Source organism: Dendrobium catenatum, unplaced genomic scaffold, assembly GCF_001605985.2.
Source record: "Dendrobium catenatum unplaced genomic scaffold, ASM160598v2 original_scaffold_189877, whole genome shotgun sequence".
Classification (NCBI taxonomy): Eukaryota; Viridiplantae; Streptophyta; class Magnoliopsida; order Asparagales; family Orchidaceae; genus Dendrobium; species Dendrobium catenatum.
The window spans coordinates 1-22,596 of NW_021508295.1; the positions used below are offsets into that span (position 1 = coordinate 1).

A 22,596-nucleotide genomic window follows, 5' to 3' on the forward strand; every position below is an offset into this window, starting at 1 on the left:
GGTCAATTTTGACCCATTGGTCAACTAGGGTCAAAATTAGGTTTGAAAAATGCAATTTACTGCTCAATGGGCTACAATCAAAGGTCTGGAAGTGATTGGAGGCTTTGATGAGGGCTCCAAGATCAAAATCTTCAAGGTGTTACGTCCAATGGCATAGGGTGTAAATATTTGAAGGTTTTACAGCCTTTGGATTTTGATTTAGATTATAGGGTTAGAGATCTCAGAATGGGCTCAAAATTGAAGGGTAACCTCTAGAGACATGTCTTATCACTTTTTAAGTGATAGACTCATCAGAGATCACTTGACTGGGTTTTGAAATGTTTAAAAAATCCTTGAAAAAGGTCTTTAGGACAGGGCCTTAAGACTTTGGATTTGAGTCTGGATTTCTGGATTTGGAATGGATTTTAAGTTTGAATGATGAATATTGAAGTATCCAAATCATTTACAATCATGTGGTGATTGTTAATGAATGGATAGGGTCAAAGCTAGATCAAAGGTAGGATCAAAGTCTAGATTAAGTTTGGATTCTCAAGTTGATTGGGTCAAAGTTTGGATGTGTTTGAAGCTTGAATTAATTTGGATTTGAATTGAATGAAGTTTGAGATTTGAATTGATCAAGGGTAGGGATTAATTTGAGGTTGGAGTTGATCAAAGGTAGGGATTGATTTGAGTCTGGATTGGTCCTAGGATCTAGAGGGATTCTAAGATCTAGGATCTAGAGGGGCTCTGGAATTTGGGATATGGAAGAATCCTAAGCTCTAGAGTAGGCCCTAAGATCTTGGGTCTCGAAAAGAATCTTAAGCTCTAGAGTAGGCCCTAAGGTCTGGCTCTAGGAAAGAATCTTAAAGTCTAGAGTGGATCCTAGAATCTAGGATTGATCTGCAGTTTGGAAGGGCCTCAGTGACCTCATACAAAAATGAGGTCAACACCTCAATACCCGAATACATAATTTTAAACCTTGGTGAAGTGGATCGATATTTAAAATTATTTCAAATTTTTAAACCACCAGCATTTAAGGGTGCAAGTGATCCAACTATAGCTGAAGACTAGTTGTTAAAGATTGAAAAGATTTTAGATGATATGATCTATCCCAAAAATAGAAAAGTACCATTGGCTGCATTTATGTTAGAAGGAGAAGCAGAAAGATGGTGGCAAGCACAACATAAAGAAAAATTTGGATAGATGCCTATTACTAACAAATAGTAGGATGATTTTGTGAAAGTCTTCAGAGATTGGTTTATTCCTCCTTCAGCCAGATTAGCTGTGCAAGATAAATTCTTCAATCTTACTCAAGGCTCCAAAATAGTTATGCAATACGAATTTGAGTTCACATCTTTGTCTCGCTATGCACCTCATTATGTCAGCATCCAGGAGGAGAAGTGCCACAAATTTTTGAGAGGACTCGGAGATCAACTACAGATAACATTGGCACCTTTTGATATCAGTAAATTTTTGGTCTTAGTGGAGAGATCCAGAAGGATTGAAAATGAATTAAATTTCTCCAAATATAGTTGGGAACAACTACACCTAGGAAAAAGAAAGATGTTTGAAAAGGATGATCTATTCAGAAATAAGAGGCTAAAGTTTAATGATAAACAAAAGCAAAGTTAGCTTGAGAAACCATTGTGTGAACAATGTGGGAAGAGGCATTTTGGTCAGTGTTTGGTGGGATCTGGAAGATGTTTTAAATGTGGTGAGATAGGTTATCGCAAGATGGATTGCCCTCAAGAGAAAAGAACCAATATCAGGCCACAAGGATATCAGGAATAGGTACCACATAGGAGATATCTGGAAGCAGGCAATTAAACAGGAAAAATCAGTTGTATACAAAATACTCAAAATGTGAATTTTGGCAAAGAAGCATTTTCTTCTTAGGACATATTATCAATGGGGAAGGAATTTCAGTAGATTCATAGAAAGTGAAAGCAATTGTGGAATGACCTACACCAAAGAATGTTATAAAAGTTTATAGGTTTCTTGGACTAGCAGGATATTACAGAAAATTTGTTAAAGAATTTTCCCAAATTACTGTCTTTGTCTAAATTGATGAGAAAGGAGGTTAAGTTTGAGTGGACTGCTGAATGTGAGAGAGCTTTCAGGCATTGAAGATGCATCTAACTATCGTACCAATATTAACACTTCCCTCAGAATAGAAGGATTTCAGATTTATAGTGATGCATCTTTGAAGGTTCAGGATCTATTCTAATGCAAATCAGAATAGTGATTGCATATGCATCGAGACAGTTAAAGCCCTATGAAAGAAATTATCCTACTCATGATTTAGAGCTGGCTGTAATAGTATTTGCTTTGAAGATTTGGAGGCATTACCTGTATGGGATAAGATGTGAAATTTTCACTGATCATCAGAGCTTAAAATATATATTTTCACAGAAAGAACTGAATTTAAGACAGTGAAGATAGATAGAGCTCATTAAAGACTATGATTTGAATATTCAGTATTGTCCGGAAAAAGCCAATATTGTAATCGATGTTTTGAGTCACAAGTCTACAGGAATGATGAACTGGGTGATTACTCAAGAGGTTCAACTGATTAAGGAAATGAAAGATCTGCAATTAGAGATTAGAGATTTCAAAAATGCTGAATATTTGCATCAGATGACAGAAAAACCCACTTTAACAGATCGTATCAAAGAAGCTCAAAAGCATAGTAGTGAATTTTTAAAATTGATGGAGAAGGCCCAGTCAGGGGAAAGGCACGATCTTTATGTTGATCTTGATGGAATTATTAAGCACAAATTTTATTTATGGATACCTAATGATCTGGATTTAAGAAAGGAAATTTGAAAGAAGCCCATCATTCAGGTTATATAATTCATCTAGGCAATACTAAGATGTATAAAGACTTAAAATTAATATTTTGGTGGCCAGGTATGAAGAAAGACATTGCAGAATATGTAGCTAAGTGTGAAGTGAAAGTTTGTTAGGGATGTTAAGCCCTATAGAACTGGCCCAAGCTAACCAATAGGGCGGGGTGAATTAGAATTTTAAAATTTCTTTTAACAAAGAATAAAAAAACATAAACCAAAATCACGCCACAAAAAATAAATGCGGAATTAAAAGTGCGGAAGCAAGAAAACAAGAACACATAAATTTATAGTGGTTCAGTCAACTCGACCTACGTCCACTCCTTGGAGGCACCCTCCAAGTATTGCACTACAAAACGTGACTCTCCTTTAGCCTTCACGGCTAGGCGGAGAAGCCCTCACAAGAACCTCCTTTTTGCCACCCCGGCAAGGCAGAAAACCTACCTCCTTTTGCTTCCTCCTGAATCTGGCAGAGAACCACAACCAAAAGCTAACTCCTTACCTCTACCGACCCTTCCACGGACGAGAAACTCTAGACGAAGAACAAGCAGAGCGATCCTTGAAGCAACCCTTGTGAATCCCCTCACAAGATCCTCTCTCTCTCCCTCTCTCTCTTTCTCTCCTCAAGATATTCTCAGGTCAGGGCAGCAGCCAAAGATCTTCAAAAATATTGAACAAGAGCTCTTAAATAGAAGAGCTTCAAAGGAGCTCATTAGTTGCAAGTTGCAGACTTTATCATCCAGGCTGATATGGATATCAGCCTGGCCGATCAGTATAAAACTCTGAAGATCGGCCAAAGCATCGCCCTGGATGCAAGACTGGATGATTAAAAATTGGCTTGATCATCCAGGCCAATCTCACGATCGTCCTGGCCGATAAGTTCAAATCATGGGAAAATCATCCTGAGAATAGCCCTGGATACGAGCTGGCCGATATTTATCGTCCTAAAATAACTTAAGGTTTTTGACTGGATCGTCCTGGCCGATCCTGCGATCGTTTAGGACGATATGATCGTATCAATCATCCTTAATTACTCCCTTGATTTCCTGATCAATTAAGGCATAATTTGAGAATTTTGTCCAGGCTAATCAATGGTCGTCCTGGCCGATAATTTAAAAATACAGTATACCTTAATTGTCTATGGCAGCAACTTCTTTCTGTTTTGAGCTTATCGTCCTGGCCGATACATGTATCCTCTAGGCCGATATGTTAATGTCGGTTGCCTTAATTAAGAATCCTTATTTAGACTTTCTATTTTAATCCTAATCGTCCAGGCCGATAAAAAAATCGTCCTGGCCGATATGAGTAAAAACAGAAATTCTATGTCTCTCAAGTGTGTGCGTGTAGGGTTACTTAGCATCAGTCTCTTTGACCATTACAAGTAGACTCAAAAAGTGAAAAATAAAAGTACAGACTGACTCAACCCTAAACCTACGCAATCCTGAACTGGCTTTGTCTTGTTCATCTGATCTTCGATTCCTGAAAAGTTAGAAGCAACAAGCAGTCCAAGAGAAATAGTGTTTTTCAATCATCAAAACATAAGCCATGAAAATAGATTTGCAACAATCTCGCCCTTTTTGATTATGGCAAAACACTACGAAAACAATTAGTAGTAAAAGTTCAGGATCGACAAAAAAGGAACCTCATAAACTTCTCCCCCTTTTGACATATAAAAAATGAGGTCTGAGTGTCTTCTTACTAAGATCAAGAAATGAGAAAATAGATGATTCTCGTTCTAAAAACTCCACTCTTTTTCTCTTTCAAACTAGGAGGATTGGCATTTGGCCAAGATGTGATCTATCTAGCGCCTTGGTTGGAGTTGAACTTTGGTTTTCGAACCGTTTCACTGGACAGTCGAATGATCAAAGCGAAATGCTTTAGGCATCTTTTGAGCATGTTCAGCTTCCAAAATTCCTGGAGTCCTACGGCATTCTCACAGAAAGAAAACATGGCTAGTCTAGAACTCTTTTTTTCTTGTAGAAAGCGATCAGTTCTTCCGATTGGGTTTGGAAAGGTTTCCTTTCTAAAGAAGTGGAGGAGCCTATGTAGAAGAAGCTGTAGAAGAGCACCACCACGGCACGGTTCAGGTCCGGGGATGAATTCAGCTGCAAGGATCGTGAATCTTCAAATTCGGGTTACTCTTTTCAGTCTGACGATCTGGTGAGGACGGCGCCTCGTGTTCACGCGCTGGGCCTTGTTCTTTAGAGGTCTATGTATTACTTAGGTTAGAGCTCCTTAAGCAAGAGCTAAAGTATTGTCAAAGTAGAAGAATCGAATAAGATAGATAGATATAGCATGTCAATCTTCTTCCTCTTCCAAATGCGTGCAACGCAATGTGCCCCGTACTAGCGATGATAACGGTCACACTGGATCAGCCGCCGTGACTTGAAGGTAATTGAAAAAGAATGTCGGGGCAACTATGTCATTTTCCCTTCCCGCTCTCCTGCTCCTTGCTACCTGTACCGTACAGTCTCAGAGCTCAGAAAAGGAGAGAGGCGAGCGAGCAAACCATACGCTCGTCTCCTGCTCTCAGCTTCTCCGGAAAAGAGAAAAAAACCTAGAAATAGAAAGAGTTGAGTCTTCCCCGTCTCCTTTCTGTAAGCGAACACCCTGCCTACCTTTCCATCGTTCCAGCTGCAGAGCTCTAATGGCGTTTCTCTATTTAGATTCTTCATAGCGAACTTAAGTAGAACAAGTAGACTACAATATGGCAGGTCATGTATTGCAAGAAGATTACCAAAGAATCCAGACTAGACACAATCTTTGTGATCCTTCTTCTTTTCTACACCCCTCTCTAGACACTTCTTCGAGGTTGGTGAGAACCGTTGAGCCATTGGCTTGCTGAGCTTCTCTGATTTGGGTAGATCACCCGCATCACCGAGAGCGACGCTTCTGTGGGATTCAACCCGGTTCGGCAAAGAGAGTTTGGTCCTGTAAAATGGATTAGCTCTCTCGCTGAAAACTCACTCCTCCGGTGCTCGCACATGCTTAGAATAGGCAGGGAACATGCGGAGCATGGTCATCAGTGGGAACACTGGTGACTAAGTCAATGTGGTAGTAAGACCTCAAAATTGCTTAAAGAAAGCTCTGGCTACCGTGAGTAGGAAAGGACGGTTATAGAATGCATTAGTAAGAATGTGTGAAAAGCTCTTTTCGAATAGTTGCGAAAGCGTAACTTCCATTCCATTATGGCATGAACGGAAGGAGATGAAACTACATTTCATGTGTAGATCTTCTGTCTTAATGCATTAGCTCCTTAGCTCGCACTCTCCTTTTGGATACAAAGAGTGCTAAGCAGTGGAGAAAAGGCATTGACTGCGAAAGCGTGCTATGTGTTCCGGAGCTGTGAGGTTGCATCAGCTGAATATTTAGATGTTGGAGAGCAAAGCTCCCCTTCGGGCGAAAGCCCATCCGCTATAGGCACATAAGTTGCCGCGGGTCTTCAGTGGAAGATGTCCAATCAGCTTCTCGCAACATGTGCGGTCTACCGTTGGTTGACACCTTTCTATTTCTGAGTCAGGACATCCTGGACTCGACTGTATCTGTGCACCGCAGAAGCAGTGCAGTTAGAGTTTCAGGCCCTTCTCTCTTAATAACTTTCACATTTCATCAATGTTCAAGGTGGTGGGATCCCCCAAAAGGGAACCTTCGGTTTCCTGAGCAAGAAGACGATCGGGAATACAGGTCCATTTCTGAAGTACCAAAAGCAAAATTCTTATCCAGCGGGTTCCTTGTTCTCATCAACTGTGTCCCGGACTCTTTTTGAAAAGCTCAAGGTTCCTTATTAACATGGAAAGTTTCGTGGGAAGATCTTACTAAGTAACAACAGAGGGAGTTCTCTGGACTTCGGCTACAGGACAACATTCCTATTCAGTTTCATACACAATCTCTGAATAGGAGTAGAATTCCTACAAGCAAGGGGTAAGTATACCTTTGTTTCAAAGCATAAGAAAAACCTCGTCAGCAAGGATTACAAAAATAGCTGACGTCAGGGAGCAAGAGCAATCCCAATATGTACGCACTTGCGTACACAGAGTCTGACACGAGAGCTTGTGTATTCATGTATTCATGTCTGACACAAAGCTAAATTGTTGGCCTAAAACTTCTCCCCTCCATTACAACTCTAATCCACTGGAGACTGGTGGCGGGCGAAGGTTGAAACCGAAGCAGGGACCAGGACTTAGAGAGATTCGACAAGGGAGAGTCGGCCCCGGTCCGAAAGGGAGTGGCCCATGCTCTATATAGCATAAGATAGGAAATAATGAAAAATCATTTCATTTTTTAGTTGGAACTTTAGGTGGTTCTCGAAAAAAGATAGCGAAAAAGATTATCCCTAAAGTCGAAACTAAGAGGAATGTATAAACCAATGCTTCCATAGATTCGATCGTGGTTTACAATTATAGCTTCCACACCTATTCGTTTTGGATCATTTACTAAAGAAATTCTCAATTGAGATTGACAATTTACTAACAATTTACTATTACTAACTATTACTATCTATATAGTATGTATATAGAATAGTATATATATAGTCATATCTTCTTACTATTCTATTCTATTTCTTATTTCTTCTATATTTCTATTGTATTATTCTTATTCTTCTTATGGTCTAATAGAATCCATTATTCTCTTTATATATATTTATACATAAAAAGAAGAAAAATATAGAAAGAAAATAGAAAAGAAATATATCTTTCTATATTAGTATATTCTATTCATATATTCTGAAATCTTTCATATGAAATAGAGAATAGATTCAATTCATATAGAAAATAGAAATTCTAGCTTCATTCTAGAAATTCACAAATTAGAAATACTAAATAGCTAAATACTATATATAAATCTAATAGAAATCTCAATTTATATACTCTAAAGACTAGAAAGACTAGAAGAAAAGAAAAAAGAAATAGAGGCAAAAGAATTTTGTATAAGACTACTTGTCTCCATGTAGTTGGATCTCCAAGTTTTTGGAATGCTCCAAATTCCACTTGAGCATCCAAATCTGGATCAAGACCGGCAAAAACATCTCTGAACAAGGTTCTGATGCTGTGCCAAATGTGTCCGAAAAAGAAGAGCAAAGCAAACGTAGCATGCCTAAAAGTGAACCAACCCCTTGGACTTCTACGAAAAACACCATCAGATTTCAAAGATTTCACCTAATTGGGCACGTCTAGCATATTTTTTCACAGTAGCAGGATCACTATAACTGACTCCATTGAGTAGAATTCAACAGTTACCCCTTCAACACTAGACCTGGATTATGCTCTTCTAAAAGGAACATCGGCCCTCACAATTCCATCTCCATCTACCAAAACTACCAGAAATGTTTCAAAAAGGTAGGCATACGACGTACAAAGAGTTCGCGCCCTTCTTTATCTCTAAATATGGGGTGCCCTAACCACCCAACAGCTATTCCATCCCCATTATCCATTGAGCCTGCTCTGAATAATCCCCCTTTCGCCGGATTATTACCAATGTAATCGTAAAAAGCTAATTTTTCTAGAATTTTCGACCAAGCTTCCGATAAGCTCAGATTTTTGGCTAGTCCGGCCCCAACTCTTCGATATATTTCTTGCTGGAAGTACCACTAAGATGGAATAGACCCGCTAATATGCCCAATGTACCTGCTGCAATATGATGAGAAGCTATTCCCCCCGGAACAAAAGGATCAAAACCTTCCGCACCCCACGCTGGATTTACAGATTGTACTTTTCCAGTTAGTCCATAAGGATCAGACACCCATATTCCAGGACCATATAAGCCTGTTACATGAAATGCACCAAAGCCAAAGCAAGCGACTCCTGAGAGAAATAGATGAATTCCAAAGATCTTGGGCAAATCCAAAGAAGGTTTTCCCGTACGTTCATCACAGAATCTTTTTCTAGGTCCCAATACACCCAATGCTAGATAGCTGCCAAGAAGCACAAGCCAAAAAATAAGATATGTGCCCCTGCCACACCTTCATAACTCCAAATGCCCGGATTCGTTATAGTTCCTCCCGAGATACTCCAACCCCCCCACGAATTGGTTATTCCTAAACGAGTCATGAAGGGTATAACGAACATGCCTTGTCTCCACATCGGATCAAGAACAGGGTCAGAGGGATCAAAAACCGCTAATTCATATAGAGCCATCGAGCCGGCCCAACCAGAAACTAGAGCTGTATGCATTATATGGACAGAAAGTAATCGACCGGGATCATTCAATACGACAGTATGAACACGATACCAAGGCAAACCCATGTAAATACCCCTTTCTGAAAAAGAAATAGACATTAAGTAACTTTATCGCATTGGAAAAGACTAAACCGTGTATTTCACCTGTTCGGTATATTTTGTATAGGAAAGGATTTCTATTTCTTTGCTACGCACCTTCTTTTCTTTTTCATGAATTTTTAATGAAATAGAATAGAAAGAATTTGAAATAGAAAGAGAAGGGAAAAATTTTCTTTCTTTCTATTTCTAAGAACAAAGAGAAACAGATCTTATTCTATACCCGATAAGTACCAATACGCAATGGGAGGATTTTGAGCTGAACTTCTGCATTTGCATTCATCTAAAAAACATTACAAAACAAGTAACAAAAACAAGGACAACATGCCCTTAAACAACAAAGAAGAACAACTATCATCCTCAAGAATATCAAAAAATTATTGAGGAATCTCATTATTACTATCTCCTCTATCCCAAAGAAAAGATCTATCTATTGCTCTTTGTGGACAAAAATGAGCCGCCATATTGAACCTCCTATTAGTATGCACAAAGACTACCTTCTGGAACATTTTCAACTAATTCCATTTATCCCAATCTTCTAACTGCAGCTTCCATAGTTCCTTAAATTGAAAATTCTGCATATGCTCTATGACACTTGCACTGTCCCCTTCCACAATGACCCCATTCAGTTCATACATCCATTCTGCAATCAGCTTACCAACACCCTGAATAGCCATCATCTCAACTTGAGTGCTGTCCCAATGACATATACTCCACCCAGCCGCAACAATTAGTTTACCATAGCTGTCCCTTATCACAATCCCAATTCCTCCAGCATTTGATCTAAGCAAGGCTCCATCAACATTGATCTTCAACCACCTTGTAGGGGGGGGACACCAAGAAGAATGTAAACACAATCCAAAGGATTGAACAGTGTCCCGTTGCTCCAAGTGAAATAAAAGACCATCTTGATTAAGGCTTTCTAAAATACTTGCTGCCATAAAAACCTGAGTAGAGACCTCCTTTCCATGTTTCACCGCATTTCTATTCAACCAACAATGATAAACAGTAAGACAATACAACTTCATACCTATGTCTTTGGACTTGACATTCTCTTCCAACGCCACCTGCAGAGCAGAAAAATCAGCAAACCGTGGGGTATACAAACCCCAACTATCCAGAATATCCAAAATTTCCATAAGTTGTTTACAATCAGTTGTAATATGGTTCAAATCCTCACACATATTGCAACCCATAGGACATTTCACATCCACATCAAATCCCCGAGCAAGAAGCCAACTATTGGTTGGGACAATGTTTTTATACACCCTCCACCAGAACATACGCACCCTTGGCCTCAATCCAGCCTTCAGGATTGCACAACATGGATCATCTTCTCCCAGAAAGCTGCTGTTATAAACCATAGCTGATATAGTAGATCCAATTGGAATTTTCATCAGCTCCAGAACGTCTTCATGCAGCTCACTCCAAATTTTCATCTCCAGAATTCTGTCTTCTCCAAAACAGATAAGAAGTTTCTGTTTATCCCAATCTCCGGCCGGTGAAATAAGATCAGAAACAGTCCGATCTTCCAAAGCTGCTATGTCACAGTACGTCGGCCACAATGCTATCGATCTGTCCCAGATCCAAGTATGGTTTAGAATGTTAATGTCCCTTCCATTACACACCTTCCATCTAACACAACAAGCTAAGCTGTTTGCTCCATCACAAAGAATTTTCCACACCGTCGAATCACCACGCTTGAAATCAGCAACCCATGGCCAGTTTCCATACTTCTGTTTCATACATCTATGAAAGAAACTTGTAGGTTTGCTGATATACTCCCATGTAATATGAGATCTTAAGGGTCCAACCCATTTAGAATTTGCATGAAACCCAAGTCCCCCCATCCTCCTTGGTTTAGAAAGACTTTTCCACGAGGCATAATGAATGCTTTTGTGGTTCTCATCAATATCCCAGAGGAATCTTTTACAAAGTTTCTCAATATCATTTAAGATGGATCTCGGCACAAATGAGTGAGTCACTGAATAAATAGAAGAGGGTAACAAAACAGAATTTCTTAGAGTGACCCGTCCAGCCAACGATAAATGTCTAATTCCCCATGTCAATTTCTTAGACCGAGCCTGCTATACTAAAGGAGCAAAGTCTTTCCTTGCAAGTCTTCTCAAAGCAAGCTTGAGACCCAAATATTCCATCTCTTCCACCTTCCTGCAACCTGTGATCTTTGCAAGACGAGACTTTGTAGAAGAGGAGGTCGATTTGCTAAAAAGTATAGCAAACTTGCTTTTATTAGCCTTCTGACCAGTCCACGAGCAATAGTCCTCTAGGATAGACGTCACCTTCTTCACATTTGGAATAGATGTACCTGCAAAAATGAAAATATTGTCAGCATATAGCAGGTGGGAGACCAGAGGCCCCCCCTACTAATTGGAACACCCAACTCCTTGAAGTTATGGTGGAAATAGGCAGAAAGCAACTCAGAACAGAGAATGAACAGGTATGGTGACAATGGGAACCCCTGACGGAACCCATAGTCAGCAAAAATCCCCTCCGACAGTTGCCCATTAATTAGAATAGAGAACCTAGGATTCAGCACACAACTCAGCACCCATGAACTGAACTTAGGAGGGAACCCCATATTCCTCAGAACAAGCTCCAAAGTTCTCCAGCTCATCTTATCATAAGCTTGCTCCATGTCCACTTTCAATGCTAATAACCCTTTGGTCGCTTTAGAAACCTGAAATTTGTTCATCAATTCTTGCCCCAACAAGCAATGATTTGAAATTGACCTCCCCTGAACAAATGCAGCCTGCTCCTCAGAGATTCATCTTGGTGGAATTCCTTTGAACCGATTCACCAAGACATTAGCCACAATCTTATAGATTTTTTGACACAAGCTAATAGATCTGAACTTTGAAGGTTGATCTGGATTATTCACCTTAGGAAACAATACCACAACCGTTTCCTTCCATTGTGGATCCATAATACCAGACTCAAAGAATTCCAAGCAAGCCTTCATTACCTGCTCCCCAACAATGTTCCAGAAAAACTTGAAAAAGAAGCCGTTACCCCATCTCTTACAGGTGCCTTGTTCCGGCCCAAAGAGCAAAAAGCAATTCATATTTCTTCCCTTGTGACCTCATTCTCCAAAATTTCAGAAACCTGTTCTAGACACCTTCTTTGGTCTTCAAAAGAAGGCCATCCACTCTCAACAACTGCATTCCCATGCCATTTCATCTCAAAAAAACTGTGAATAGCCCTTGTAATCTCCCCATTCTCAGTTACAACCGTGCCATCGAGTTGCTTAATGGAGTCAATGCATTTAGCTCTTCTTCTAGCCAATGCCATGGAGTGGAAGAAGTGAGTATTACCATCCCCGTTCTCAATCCACTTCACCCTAGCTCGTTGTCTCCACCAAGTCATAATACGAGCAAGTGTACTATTCAATAATTGTACCTTGTATCTCAATGTTTCAGGTTGAATATCATTCAACCCATTAGGAGAACATTCCAATTCTTGTAGAGCTTTAATTTCTCTATCAGGATCTTCCTTCAGTTGATTAAGCATTTTCAGTTTGTTCTTACTCCAAAAGAACAGTGCTTTCAACATCCTCTGGAATTTCTTTTGAAGTTTATGTGACTCACTACCCAAGTCCTCCACCTTCCATTTCTCCGATACTAAATGCCATGCCATTGGGTAGCTAGCCCATACATCTTCAAACTTTATCCAATGAGAATAATTCCTCTTCACTTCTCCCAATATACAATACAGGATGGGATGATCTGAAGCAAGTATGGTGAGAAGCATAACCTTCAATCCCTGAAAAGCATCAAGAATTGGAGAAGTTACCAAAAAATGATCCAGTCTTGAAAAAATTCGGCTCCTAGCATCTTTGTTATTAGTCCAAGTATAAGCAGGACCCGCGAACCCAGGATCAATCAAGTCATTTGCCAACATGAAATTAGCCATATCACTTGTAGCTGGAGAAAAATGAAAGGCCTTGCCTCCTTTCTTATCCTCCTGCGCCAAAATACAATTGAAGTCCCCTCCAACCAACAAGGGAGAATCCAAAGTGTGATTTTTAGAGATAATGGGAGGATTTTGAGGGAAAAAGAATGCATAGATACTTTTTTCTCATTCGAAATCATTCGAACAATCGGCTGATCCGATCGATCCCGTTCGTTACAATTTTTCTTTCTTCATTCTGTCTTCCTCTATGAACCTTCCAGTCCTATCTATATAGAAAGTATATATATATCTACTAATATTCTAATTTAGAATATATATACTTATATAGAATTAGAATAGAATTCTATCTATCTCATAATATGAAGTTCTATTTTAGAGAATAGATAGAATATAAGATTCTAAATAGAAAGAAGATGAAAAGATAGAAAAATCTATATATATAATAGAAAAAGAGAAAAGAAAGAGAAAAAATGATGAAGACAATAAAACCATTGTTACGTTTCCATATTAAAGTAAAGTATAGTACTTCATTTTTTTCTTTATCTTAATGCCTTCCAAAAGTACCTTTTCGGAGTCCTGGAGAGGAAGATGCAGCTTGGGTTGACGTATAGTGCGACTTGTCAGACATATTGGTCATATGGTATTTCCCCGTTATCTCCCCCGATCGAGTATTCTCTGTTTCGCCCAATCCAAGAAAGATATATTCAATATTGTATTGATTGAATCATCAATAATTCGGAGCGTGAAGCACAATAATTCCTATTGGGGATCAATATTCTCAATTCAAATAATTGATGGTTTACTTGGACTGATAAAATAAAGTATCCAGGCTCCGTTCAGAGAATACCAAATTGGAAATGGTAAGAGTAAAAGTAAGTAAAAGTAATATAATGGGAGTGTAAATGTAGGTAAATGTAGTAATCTAAATAAGAAATATTAAATAAAGAATATAAAAATATAATATAAATTTAATGAAATTCTTAATAAATTCTGAACTTCATTAGTAATGAAATAGAATATAATAGAACTTACTATAAATAGAACTATAATAGAATCTTATAATATAATCTATTATGTAGAATAGATGATGATTACACGATTACCGCTTTTATCATAGACTATTCTTATACTTACTATAGGGATTATATAAAACTGCCTACCAATGGAGTAGTATGATGAATACATCGAATATTTTGGGGAAAGGTATCAAACAGTGGTACTGGAATCATTTGACCTATATGCGCAAATGGAATTCGGGAAAATCTTCCCCCGGAGTAGAACAAGAACCTAAAAGAATTGAAAGGGCCCATTCAGGAACAAGAAAATTACATCGTTATTTGAATTTCGATGAAACAATACATCAATGAGAAGTTAGTTCAATAAGTTCATAAAATTCTTTTTTCTTTTTTACATGAGTTTTGCCCTCCTTCCCATTCTAGAATGTAAAAAAGGAAAAAGAAATAGGACTGGAATCGACACATTGATTCTTTTTTTCGCAATTCTTTCGAACCGTATGCATCCAAAGGTGCACGTACGGTTCCTCAGGGATACAATTTTGCCCTAATCAACCGACTTCATCGAGAAAGATTACTTTTTTTAGGCCAAGAGGTTGATAGTGAGATCTCGAATCAACTTGTTGGTCTCATGGTATATCTCAGCATAGAAGATGATACTAGGGTATTTGTTTCTAAATTCTCCAGGCGGATGGGTAATACCAGGAATAGCCATTTATGATACTATGCAATTTGTGTCACCGGATGTACATACAATATGTATGGGATTAGCCGCTTCAATGGGATCTTTCATTCTGGTCGGAGGAGAAATTACCAAACGTCTAGCATTCCCTCACGCTTGGCGCCAATGAGTTTTTTTCTTTGAGAAAAAAAAAGAATACTATGCCTTCGCTGTATCGAATATGAATCAAATAAAGAATAAGTAATAATAGCATGGCACTTCGAGTTCGATATGAACAAACCATTATTGTTTTTTTTCTAACATGAGATTTTGTATCGAGATAGTAGTATGAAAGAAGAGTTATTCCCAAATTGATTTATATGTGTCAAGCAAGAGTCAATTTCAGCGTCACAAACCATTATTCTTCCACACCAGAAGTATCTTTCTTCTTTTTATGTTATGAGAGAAAGAGTCAAAAAAATGGAAAAAATCATTTTGGATCGTATCAAAAAGAAACTTTGGGATTGCTAAACCACAGACGAGATAAATAGAGAAATATATAAAGCAACAGAACCATCATAGTATCTTTTTTCCTACTACGAAAGGAAGGGTGGTAAATGGATCATTTAACGATTTGGATCGGATGGGTTCTATTTTCTTATTTTTGATAGAAGAAATTCTATCATATCGAAAAAAGAAATTCCATTGCAGAGCCGTATGCAATGTACAAAAGATGCCCGTACGGTTGTTTAATTCTATTTTTTATTGTTCTTTTAATTCCCCCTTACTTAACCCAATCGTGCGATATATAGATAGGAGAACCGTTCATGATGTTATATCAATATCATCAGGGTTATGATTCACCAACCTGCTAGTTCTTTTTACGAGGCACAAGCAGGGGAATTTATCCTAGAAGTAGAACTATTGAAGCTTCGCGAAACTCTCACAAAAGTTTATGTACAAAGAACGGGCAACCGGGTTATATCCAAAGATATGGAAATGGATGATTTTATGTAAGCAACAGAAGCCCAAGCTCATGGCATCGTTGATATTGTAGCGGTCGAAAATGAAAAGACTTGGGATTCCATATAAGAAATACACGAATTCCTTTGAAAAATTCAAATTTTCCGTGTGAATAGAAATCATTCATAATCATCAACCATCAGGTTAAGATCGATCTAAGCCAACCCGCTCTATTCTATTCTATCTAGAATGAGATTCTATAGACACGCCATGCCAACCATTAAGCAAATTCTTAGAAACGCAAGACAGCCAATACTATAAGTCCCATTTTGTCTTTAGATTAGGTTCGAGCCCTCTACCTACTTCGGTGGAGCTCACCTTAAATCTAGGGTCTGAGGCGGTTCGTTTAGTTACGACGTAATTCCTAACCTCTTAGGCATTCCCACGATCTTGTGTCATCGGGTCATAAGTCCTAAATTTCTAATAATTTGAACAACTTTCACACTTATAAGAATTTCTGAGAAGCTAATTCAGTCCTTCGCGGATAAGTTAGCTTCTCCATATAAAACATAAAGCCCAACCATAGGATAGACTGGAACACCACTGGTCGTCCCAGTATCCAGCGCTCCCTACCCTTCTTCCTTTGGATTCTGAAAAGAATTGTTCCTCTTTGATCTATCCCATTTGGAACTCCTATCGAACATCCTTGATATCCAAACTTTGAAACTTCATAGGGACAAAAGTCATGTGCTTTAATCGAGAGTATTGTTAGGAGATAACCTCTCCTAGGATGTAAATAACCACAGTGGCTTCCCCTAGTGGGGAACCCGTACCCCATAAGAAACGAAACCCTACCTTAAACCCGTAATATAGGGGAAAAATCTCTGGTTAACCAGTCCCATCGAGCCTTGGAGTCCTTATTAAGTGATTAGACCCACTCAGAATTATATTTCTGCCTTTCAAGGGGGTATACAATTCTTAATGCCGTGTCCAATCACTCAAATAAGGAAACCTTCAAGATCTGTGTGGTGGTCCAAAAAAAGAATACTTCTGGCGACTCCGCTGGGGAGGGTTTCTCTCTCCATCTTTAGCATGTTGCTTATGTCCCTATACATCGGTAGTGTGTCTGTGCCCCTTGCAGACCAAGACTACCATTCGTCCGTTGGTTGCTATGTCCATTTCATTCTTGGGCATATGTGGCAAGCATCTGGAATTCCTAGTTCTAATACTGCTTATTTCACATAACCTAATAAGATGGTGTTAGATCAAATATTTGATGGAAGTGTAAGAAACTCTTGGTTAATAACAGCCGTGCTGAGTCAGAATGCTTTCACCAGCTGGACTTCTAAAGTCCCTTTCCTAAGAAAGATTCCTCTTGAATTTTTAGTAGAAGATCGGTTATGGGTTTGTCTCCGTAGTTTAGTCAGTGCGGAGACAAAAGTCAGAAAACCCATTGAAATTACAGTTTGAAATCAAGTTGTATTCATTTTTCCTTCGCTTCGACAGGAAAGATGTTGTCTGGAAAGCTGATTTTCTCGTTCAAGAATGGTCTAAACTTGTCACTGGACCAAGGTCGCCTTGCCGACGGATCAATCATGAAGTTTGGTCTAGGATTCGAACACCTAGACATGACCTCTGGTGGTCTAACTTTTGATTACTATTGATAATAGGGCTCTTGCTGATAAGAAGTCCATTCTGGAATTCAACATATCCTCAGAATACGAGTTCCCCACTTTAAAACGAAAAGCCGTTGAAACTTCAGCCGCTGCCAAGACTGTTACTCGTCCCGCTAATATAAAATTTGTTACCACGTCTTTCCCGCCTGCTCAGCCTGAGGGAGTAAAACCCAATGGTAGGATTTCGGCAGTGCCGTCTGTATACGAAGTAGGTTCTTCTTCTGCAATAGTTCCCCTGATAAGAGCACAAAGAAAGAACCGAAGTAAGAGACTGAAGAAGATTTTGGAAGAATTGGATGAGCAGAGGAAGCTAGTTAAGGCTGGTTTGGAAGACTTAGGTGACGCTTCTGGTTGTCTGAAACTTTCCCTCTCTTGGGTGGTAGCAGATTCCACCCCCTCTCACTGCTCGAGGTGAGGAAAATGTGAGGAAGATAGCTAGGTCTCCACCACTTGCTTTTCAAGATGAAGCCGAATCCTCTAAGAAGAGGAGACCCCCATTTGTTGGTGCCTGTTCAGTTATCCAGCGGATGGCGGATAAGAAAAGAACCACTAAGTCTGAGATTATGAGGCGAATGGGCCGTGCAGTGTCTGATAAGGTCAAGGCCCATATCTTAAGAAAGCCAACTAATGACAGAGGAGCAACTCGTCCTCCTCGCAGAGAAGTGAAGCGATATGCTGATCTGTCTACGACATATGCCCGAGCCGATCAACACGAAAGGCCAATTCAGAGGCGTAACGATGGAAGATCAGAGAAAACTATAACTGCCAGAGTAGATCAACCCAGGAAGGAGTGGGCCCCTGTACAATCAGTACCACGGCGACATCGCACTGCACGTAGGCCGCCTTCCCCCATTCAAGTCCCGCCTTCCGATGTCCCTTCCAAGATTCAGAAGAGAACAGGAGAATTGTATAGGCCGGTACAGCAACATCCTGAGGGTCGTACTTCTTCCCTATCCAACAGGGGATCAAAATCAAGAAATACGTCCCGACCCATCAAAGGAAAGGTGGTACAATCCAAGGAGCTCGTTACCGTCGTCACAAAAGAAGAACCGTCAAAAAGCAAAGTACAAAAACAAAAAGAAAGTAGAAGATGCGCAGGTTTAGCCAACCCAAGAGGTTGGAAGAGTAACGGATCCTCGAACACCAGTGAATGATGACACTGAAATGAAGGAAAGGATTGTGAACAGTATGTGCCGGTTAGCCCCAACCACGTTTCAGGCCGCTCAGTAGATGAGATACTGGAGGAGTTGAAAGCCAGTATAAGCAGATTGAGGAGGATGAGGCTACAGAAGCTGAAAGGTGGAAAGCCACTGAGTTAGAAGTTCTGGAGGAAATTCAAAGAGAAAAAGACCAACAAACTGGGTTCAGTAGAAAAAATCTTCATGGTAGACACTCGCGGGTCTCTACGACGTGATCAACACACAGTGGATTCTCAGGACTTTGCGGCTGGAGAAAGCACACCACCTGATTTAACCCAGCAACTCCTAGAATAATTGAGAAAGAAGGACGAGCATATTTCTCGAATGGAGAGCAGGATTGAGGAAATGATAACGGCTATGATGACCCTACAAGGACATTCATCAATTCCGTAGAAATTGCCTGTCGACGCAGGTAAATCAGAGGTTATTCACATAATCGACAAGAAGTCGACGCCCATGGAGGAGGAGGTACAAAGATCCCCCAATAAGTCTGAAAACTCTACCAAAAGATCTTAAGCAGTTGATTGAACAGCAAGTAAAGGAAGCGATAACACAATCCCAAGGCACCTCGTCAGTTCCAAAGGGTAGACCTTACCCGGAAGAATTTGACGCAGTACAATATACAAATGGGTTCATGCCACCCTCGTTCAAGGTTTTTTAGGGAACGGGAAACCCAAGGCAGCACTTAGCTCACTTTAGAGCCAGCTGTTACAACGCCGGCTGTAGTGACGCCCTTCTCTTCCTTCAATTCATTAGTAGTTTGTGTGGGGTAGCATTCAATTGGAATGCGGAGCTTCCAAATGGTTCAGTGAAGACTTTTGCCAAGTTGCAAAGTCTCTTCATTAAAAGATTTGCGGGTGCTCAACACCATATCATTGTTGGCGACTTGGTTGTTGAGAAACATAAGCCGAATGAGAGTCTGGTTGACTATATCCTTAGGTGGAGGAATCTCATCATGAAGTGCGAGCCGTAGCTTCAAGAACAACATGCCATTGAGATATTGCTCAAGAACATCCATGACCTGATTGCCTTCATTCTTAAGGGATTCACAATTCAAACATTTGAAAAGTTTTTAAGTAAGGCTTCCAACGTACAAGAGGAATCCAAGCAACTACCCTTCTCAAATTCGACATCCGAGCCAAAGAGACCAAAGCCCCAAAAGATGTTCGAAAAGAAGTCAGGAACAGTGTCCTCAGTAGACAAGGGTAAGCAGCCCATGAGGGTGCCAGTTGAGAAGCCCAGGAAACCGTACCCAATGCAGCAGTATAGACCACCTCCTCAACAGCAACCATACCAGCAACAACAATCGTACCTGCAACAACTGTACAGACAGCCTCCGTAGACTCAACAACAGCAGCAGTATCAACGGCCCCCACCGCCTGAAGACTGGAGGGAGTCTCATCTTTCACTCAGTGAAAAGAAGAAGAAAGAGTACCCATTCAAGAAAGAGGCAATACGGAAAATTTTGAAGAGTCTGATAAAGAGACCCGACTTCCACTTGCCCGAGGCTAGGAGGCCCGAAGAAGTAGAAAAGACCAATGACCTAAACTACTATCCATACCACAGAATGTTAGGTCATACCATAGAAGACTGCTTCTCGTTCAAGGATTGGCTGGAATCTAACTTCAAGAACGGAACAATGATCATCCCAAAGGAATACATAAAAGAACCTAGACAAGGGTCTGTTAGTGTCATCAGTAATGAACCGGTCGTTCCATTCGACCCCTACAAAACAGAAGAACGATGGGAGCTTGCATGGTCTAAGACTACCCTCAAGATCATCAACAAACTCCAGAACCCCCCAATACCATTGGCTGAGGTAGTTAAGCTGCCACCTGTTCAAGTAGAGCTGCCAAAGGAAGAAATTCTAAAGGAAGATGTACCTGAGAAGACTCTGAGTGAGAATGAGAGTAATATTATTTTTGAGGTGTCTCCTAGTGTTGTTAGGGGCCCACCTGTGAGAGTTGTTATCTCGGATGAGGGAGTTAAGACCCTCATGCCGCCTACCTTGTATGACTTTGACTTTATCCCTCCAGGGATAGTTAATGCAATGAATAATGATTCCGCTTATATCTTGTCTATTTGTGATGAGATTTCTTCGGATGTAACACTTTCTCTAATAACAACAATAACGATCCCAATAATGATTCTCAAAATGAAAGTGCAGTAAATTCTATTCCTTCTCAAGATGAAGATGTTTAAGACTGTAACAGTGATGCTCTATTTGCCACTTTCAAGGTGTGCCCATTACAATTGAAAAAGACATATCCGATTTCGAAAAAAAGACTCTTTGGAGGCTGTCGAGGAGCCGGTAGATCTTACCATACTTCCTTCATCAGAAGATGTAGTGGAGGTTCACCTCCGTAGTGGCAGAATTTGACCGCCCAGGATAGCTCCTAAGAACAAGAATGGACAGTTCATTGGATCAAATGAACAGACTGTTCCCCCACCTGTCGCTCCTCCACAGGATACCCTGATGGAAGACCCACCCAAGGTGGATTACAATGTATTAGCTCATCTAAGAAAGTTGCCGGCTAAGTTAAGCATTTATGACGCTCTCATGCTCTCAAAGGAAATGAGAGAGTCATTGGTCAGAGCACTCCTAGACCCAGAAGTTTGCTTAGCTCAGCTCGAACTCACTTTTTCGGATTCAGCACTCTACTTAGGTAATTTCCCTAAGATTACCTTCACCGACGAGGACCTACTACTAGTAACAGCTAAACACAACCGCCCGCTTGACATTTCTGTAAACGTAGGCCGTTTCAAGCTATCTAGAGTTCTTGTTGATCCGGGTGCATCGATCAACATTATGAACTTAAGGGTTCCTCGCTCACTTGGAAATTGATGTCCGCCAGTTAAGCTCCGACAAGATGATGCTACGAGAATTCAACGAGCAGGGCGAGAGAGCCCTTGGTTTGATAACCCTTCTACTCAGAATTGGAAACTTTCAGACTGAAGCAAAGTTCAACATCATCGACTCAGAGACTTCATTCAATGCTTTGCTTGGAAGACCCTAGCTTCATGAACATAGAATGGTTCCTTCCTCCCTCCACCAGTGCATTAAGTACTGGCGTGACGGAATTGAATATTGTATTAAGGGGGACTTACAACCATTTTGAGTTCAGGAAGTAGGAATTTCTGAAGACGCGGCTTATTACCTGCCAAAAAGACAAGCTGTGTTCTCAAGGTCACTGCCGACAACTGATATGAAAAAAGAAAAAGAAACATAAAAGGAAAGTGAAAGAAATAAATTCAAAACTGTTGCAACCCATGACCCCGAGTTTGAGATTTTGATGATGCCAAATAATGAGTGTTTTGGAACTGCTTTTCGTTGATTATTATTTTATTTGTTATTTTCCTTGAGCACTAACATTTCAGGAAGATCACAAGTGACTCAGGAAGAAAGGAAGACTCAAGACCGGGTAGATTAGGAGTATGAGTCAAATATTGTATTTTTCATTTATTGTATTTTTACTTTATTGAGTCTGGCCACAAAATGCGTAAGAGTAAGAGCAACCATGCACACACACAGGGGGAGAGTTTTTTTTTAACTGCAAAATGTAATTAAAATTCTTCTCTGGAGATCGTACTGTACAATGTTATTTCGTACCGTACGATCCAAGCTATGTGTGGACAGTTCTTGTGAATAGCTCGTACTGTACGAAGTCTTTCGTACTGTACGATATGTTCATATCCAAAACCCTAGCCGTGACTTAGTTTAAGTAAGTGATTTTGCGCCGTTCGTGACTGTACGACAACAGGTTCGACTGTACGATAGTTTTTAATACTTACTCTAAATTAACCCGTGATTAGAGCATGTAATCCAGGCCTCATTAAAATTTTAAACATCGATACTGTACGAACTAGATCGTACCATACGAGAACAGAAGATGAAGTAATGATCGCCCGGAATCGTCCCTGGACGATCTCTTTTTTTGTCACATCGTACTGTACGATAGTAATCGACCATACGATGAACAAGACGACATCCGATCGTCTAGACCATCGTCCGTAGAATAGTATCTTGTTGAATCGTACCGTACGATATATATATCGT

The 22,596-nt window shown here is 40.0% G+C and overlaps 1 protein-coding gene across 1 annotated transcript; it reads right to left on the minus strand.

Moving 5' to 3' along the window:
• Positions 1–9,612: 9,612 nt before the first annotated feature.
• On the minus strand, positions 9,613–13,027 carry LOC110114799. Its single transcript, XM_028692391.1, has 5 exons — positions 12,197–13,027; positions 11,916–12,080; positions 11,483–11,795; positions 11,274–11,423; positions 9,613–11,081 (listed from the first exon to the last, which is right to left on the minus strand). The coding sequence occupies exons 1-5, from the start codon at positions 13,025–13,027 to the stop codon at positions 9,613–9,615; spliced, it is 2,928 nt and encodes a 975-aa protein (XP_028548224.1).
• Between the last annotated feature and the right edge of the window lie 9,569 nt (positions 13,028–22,596).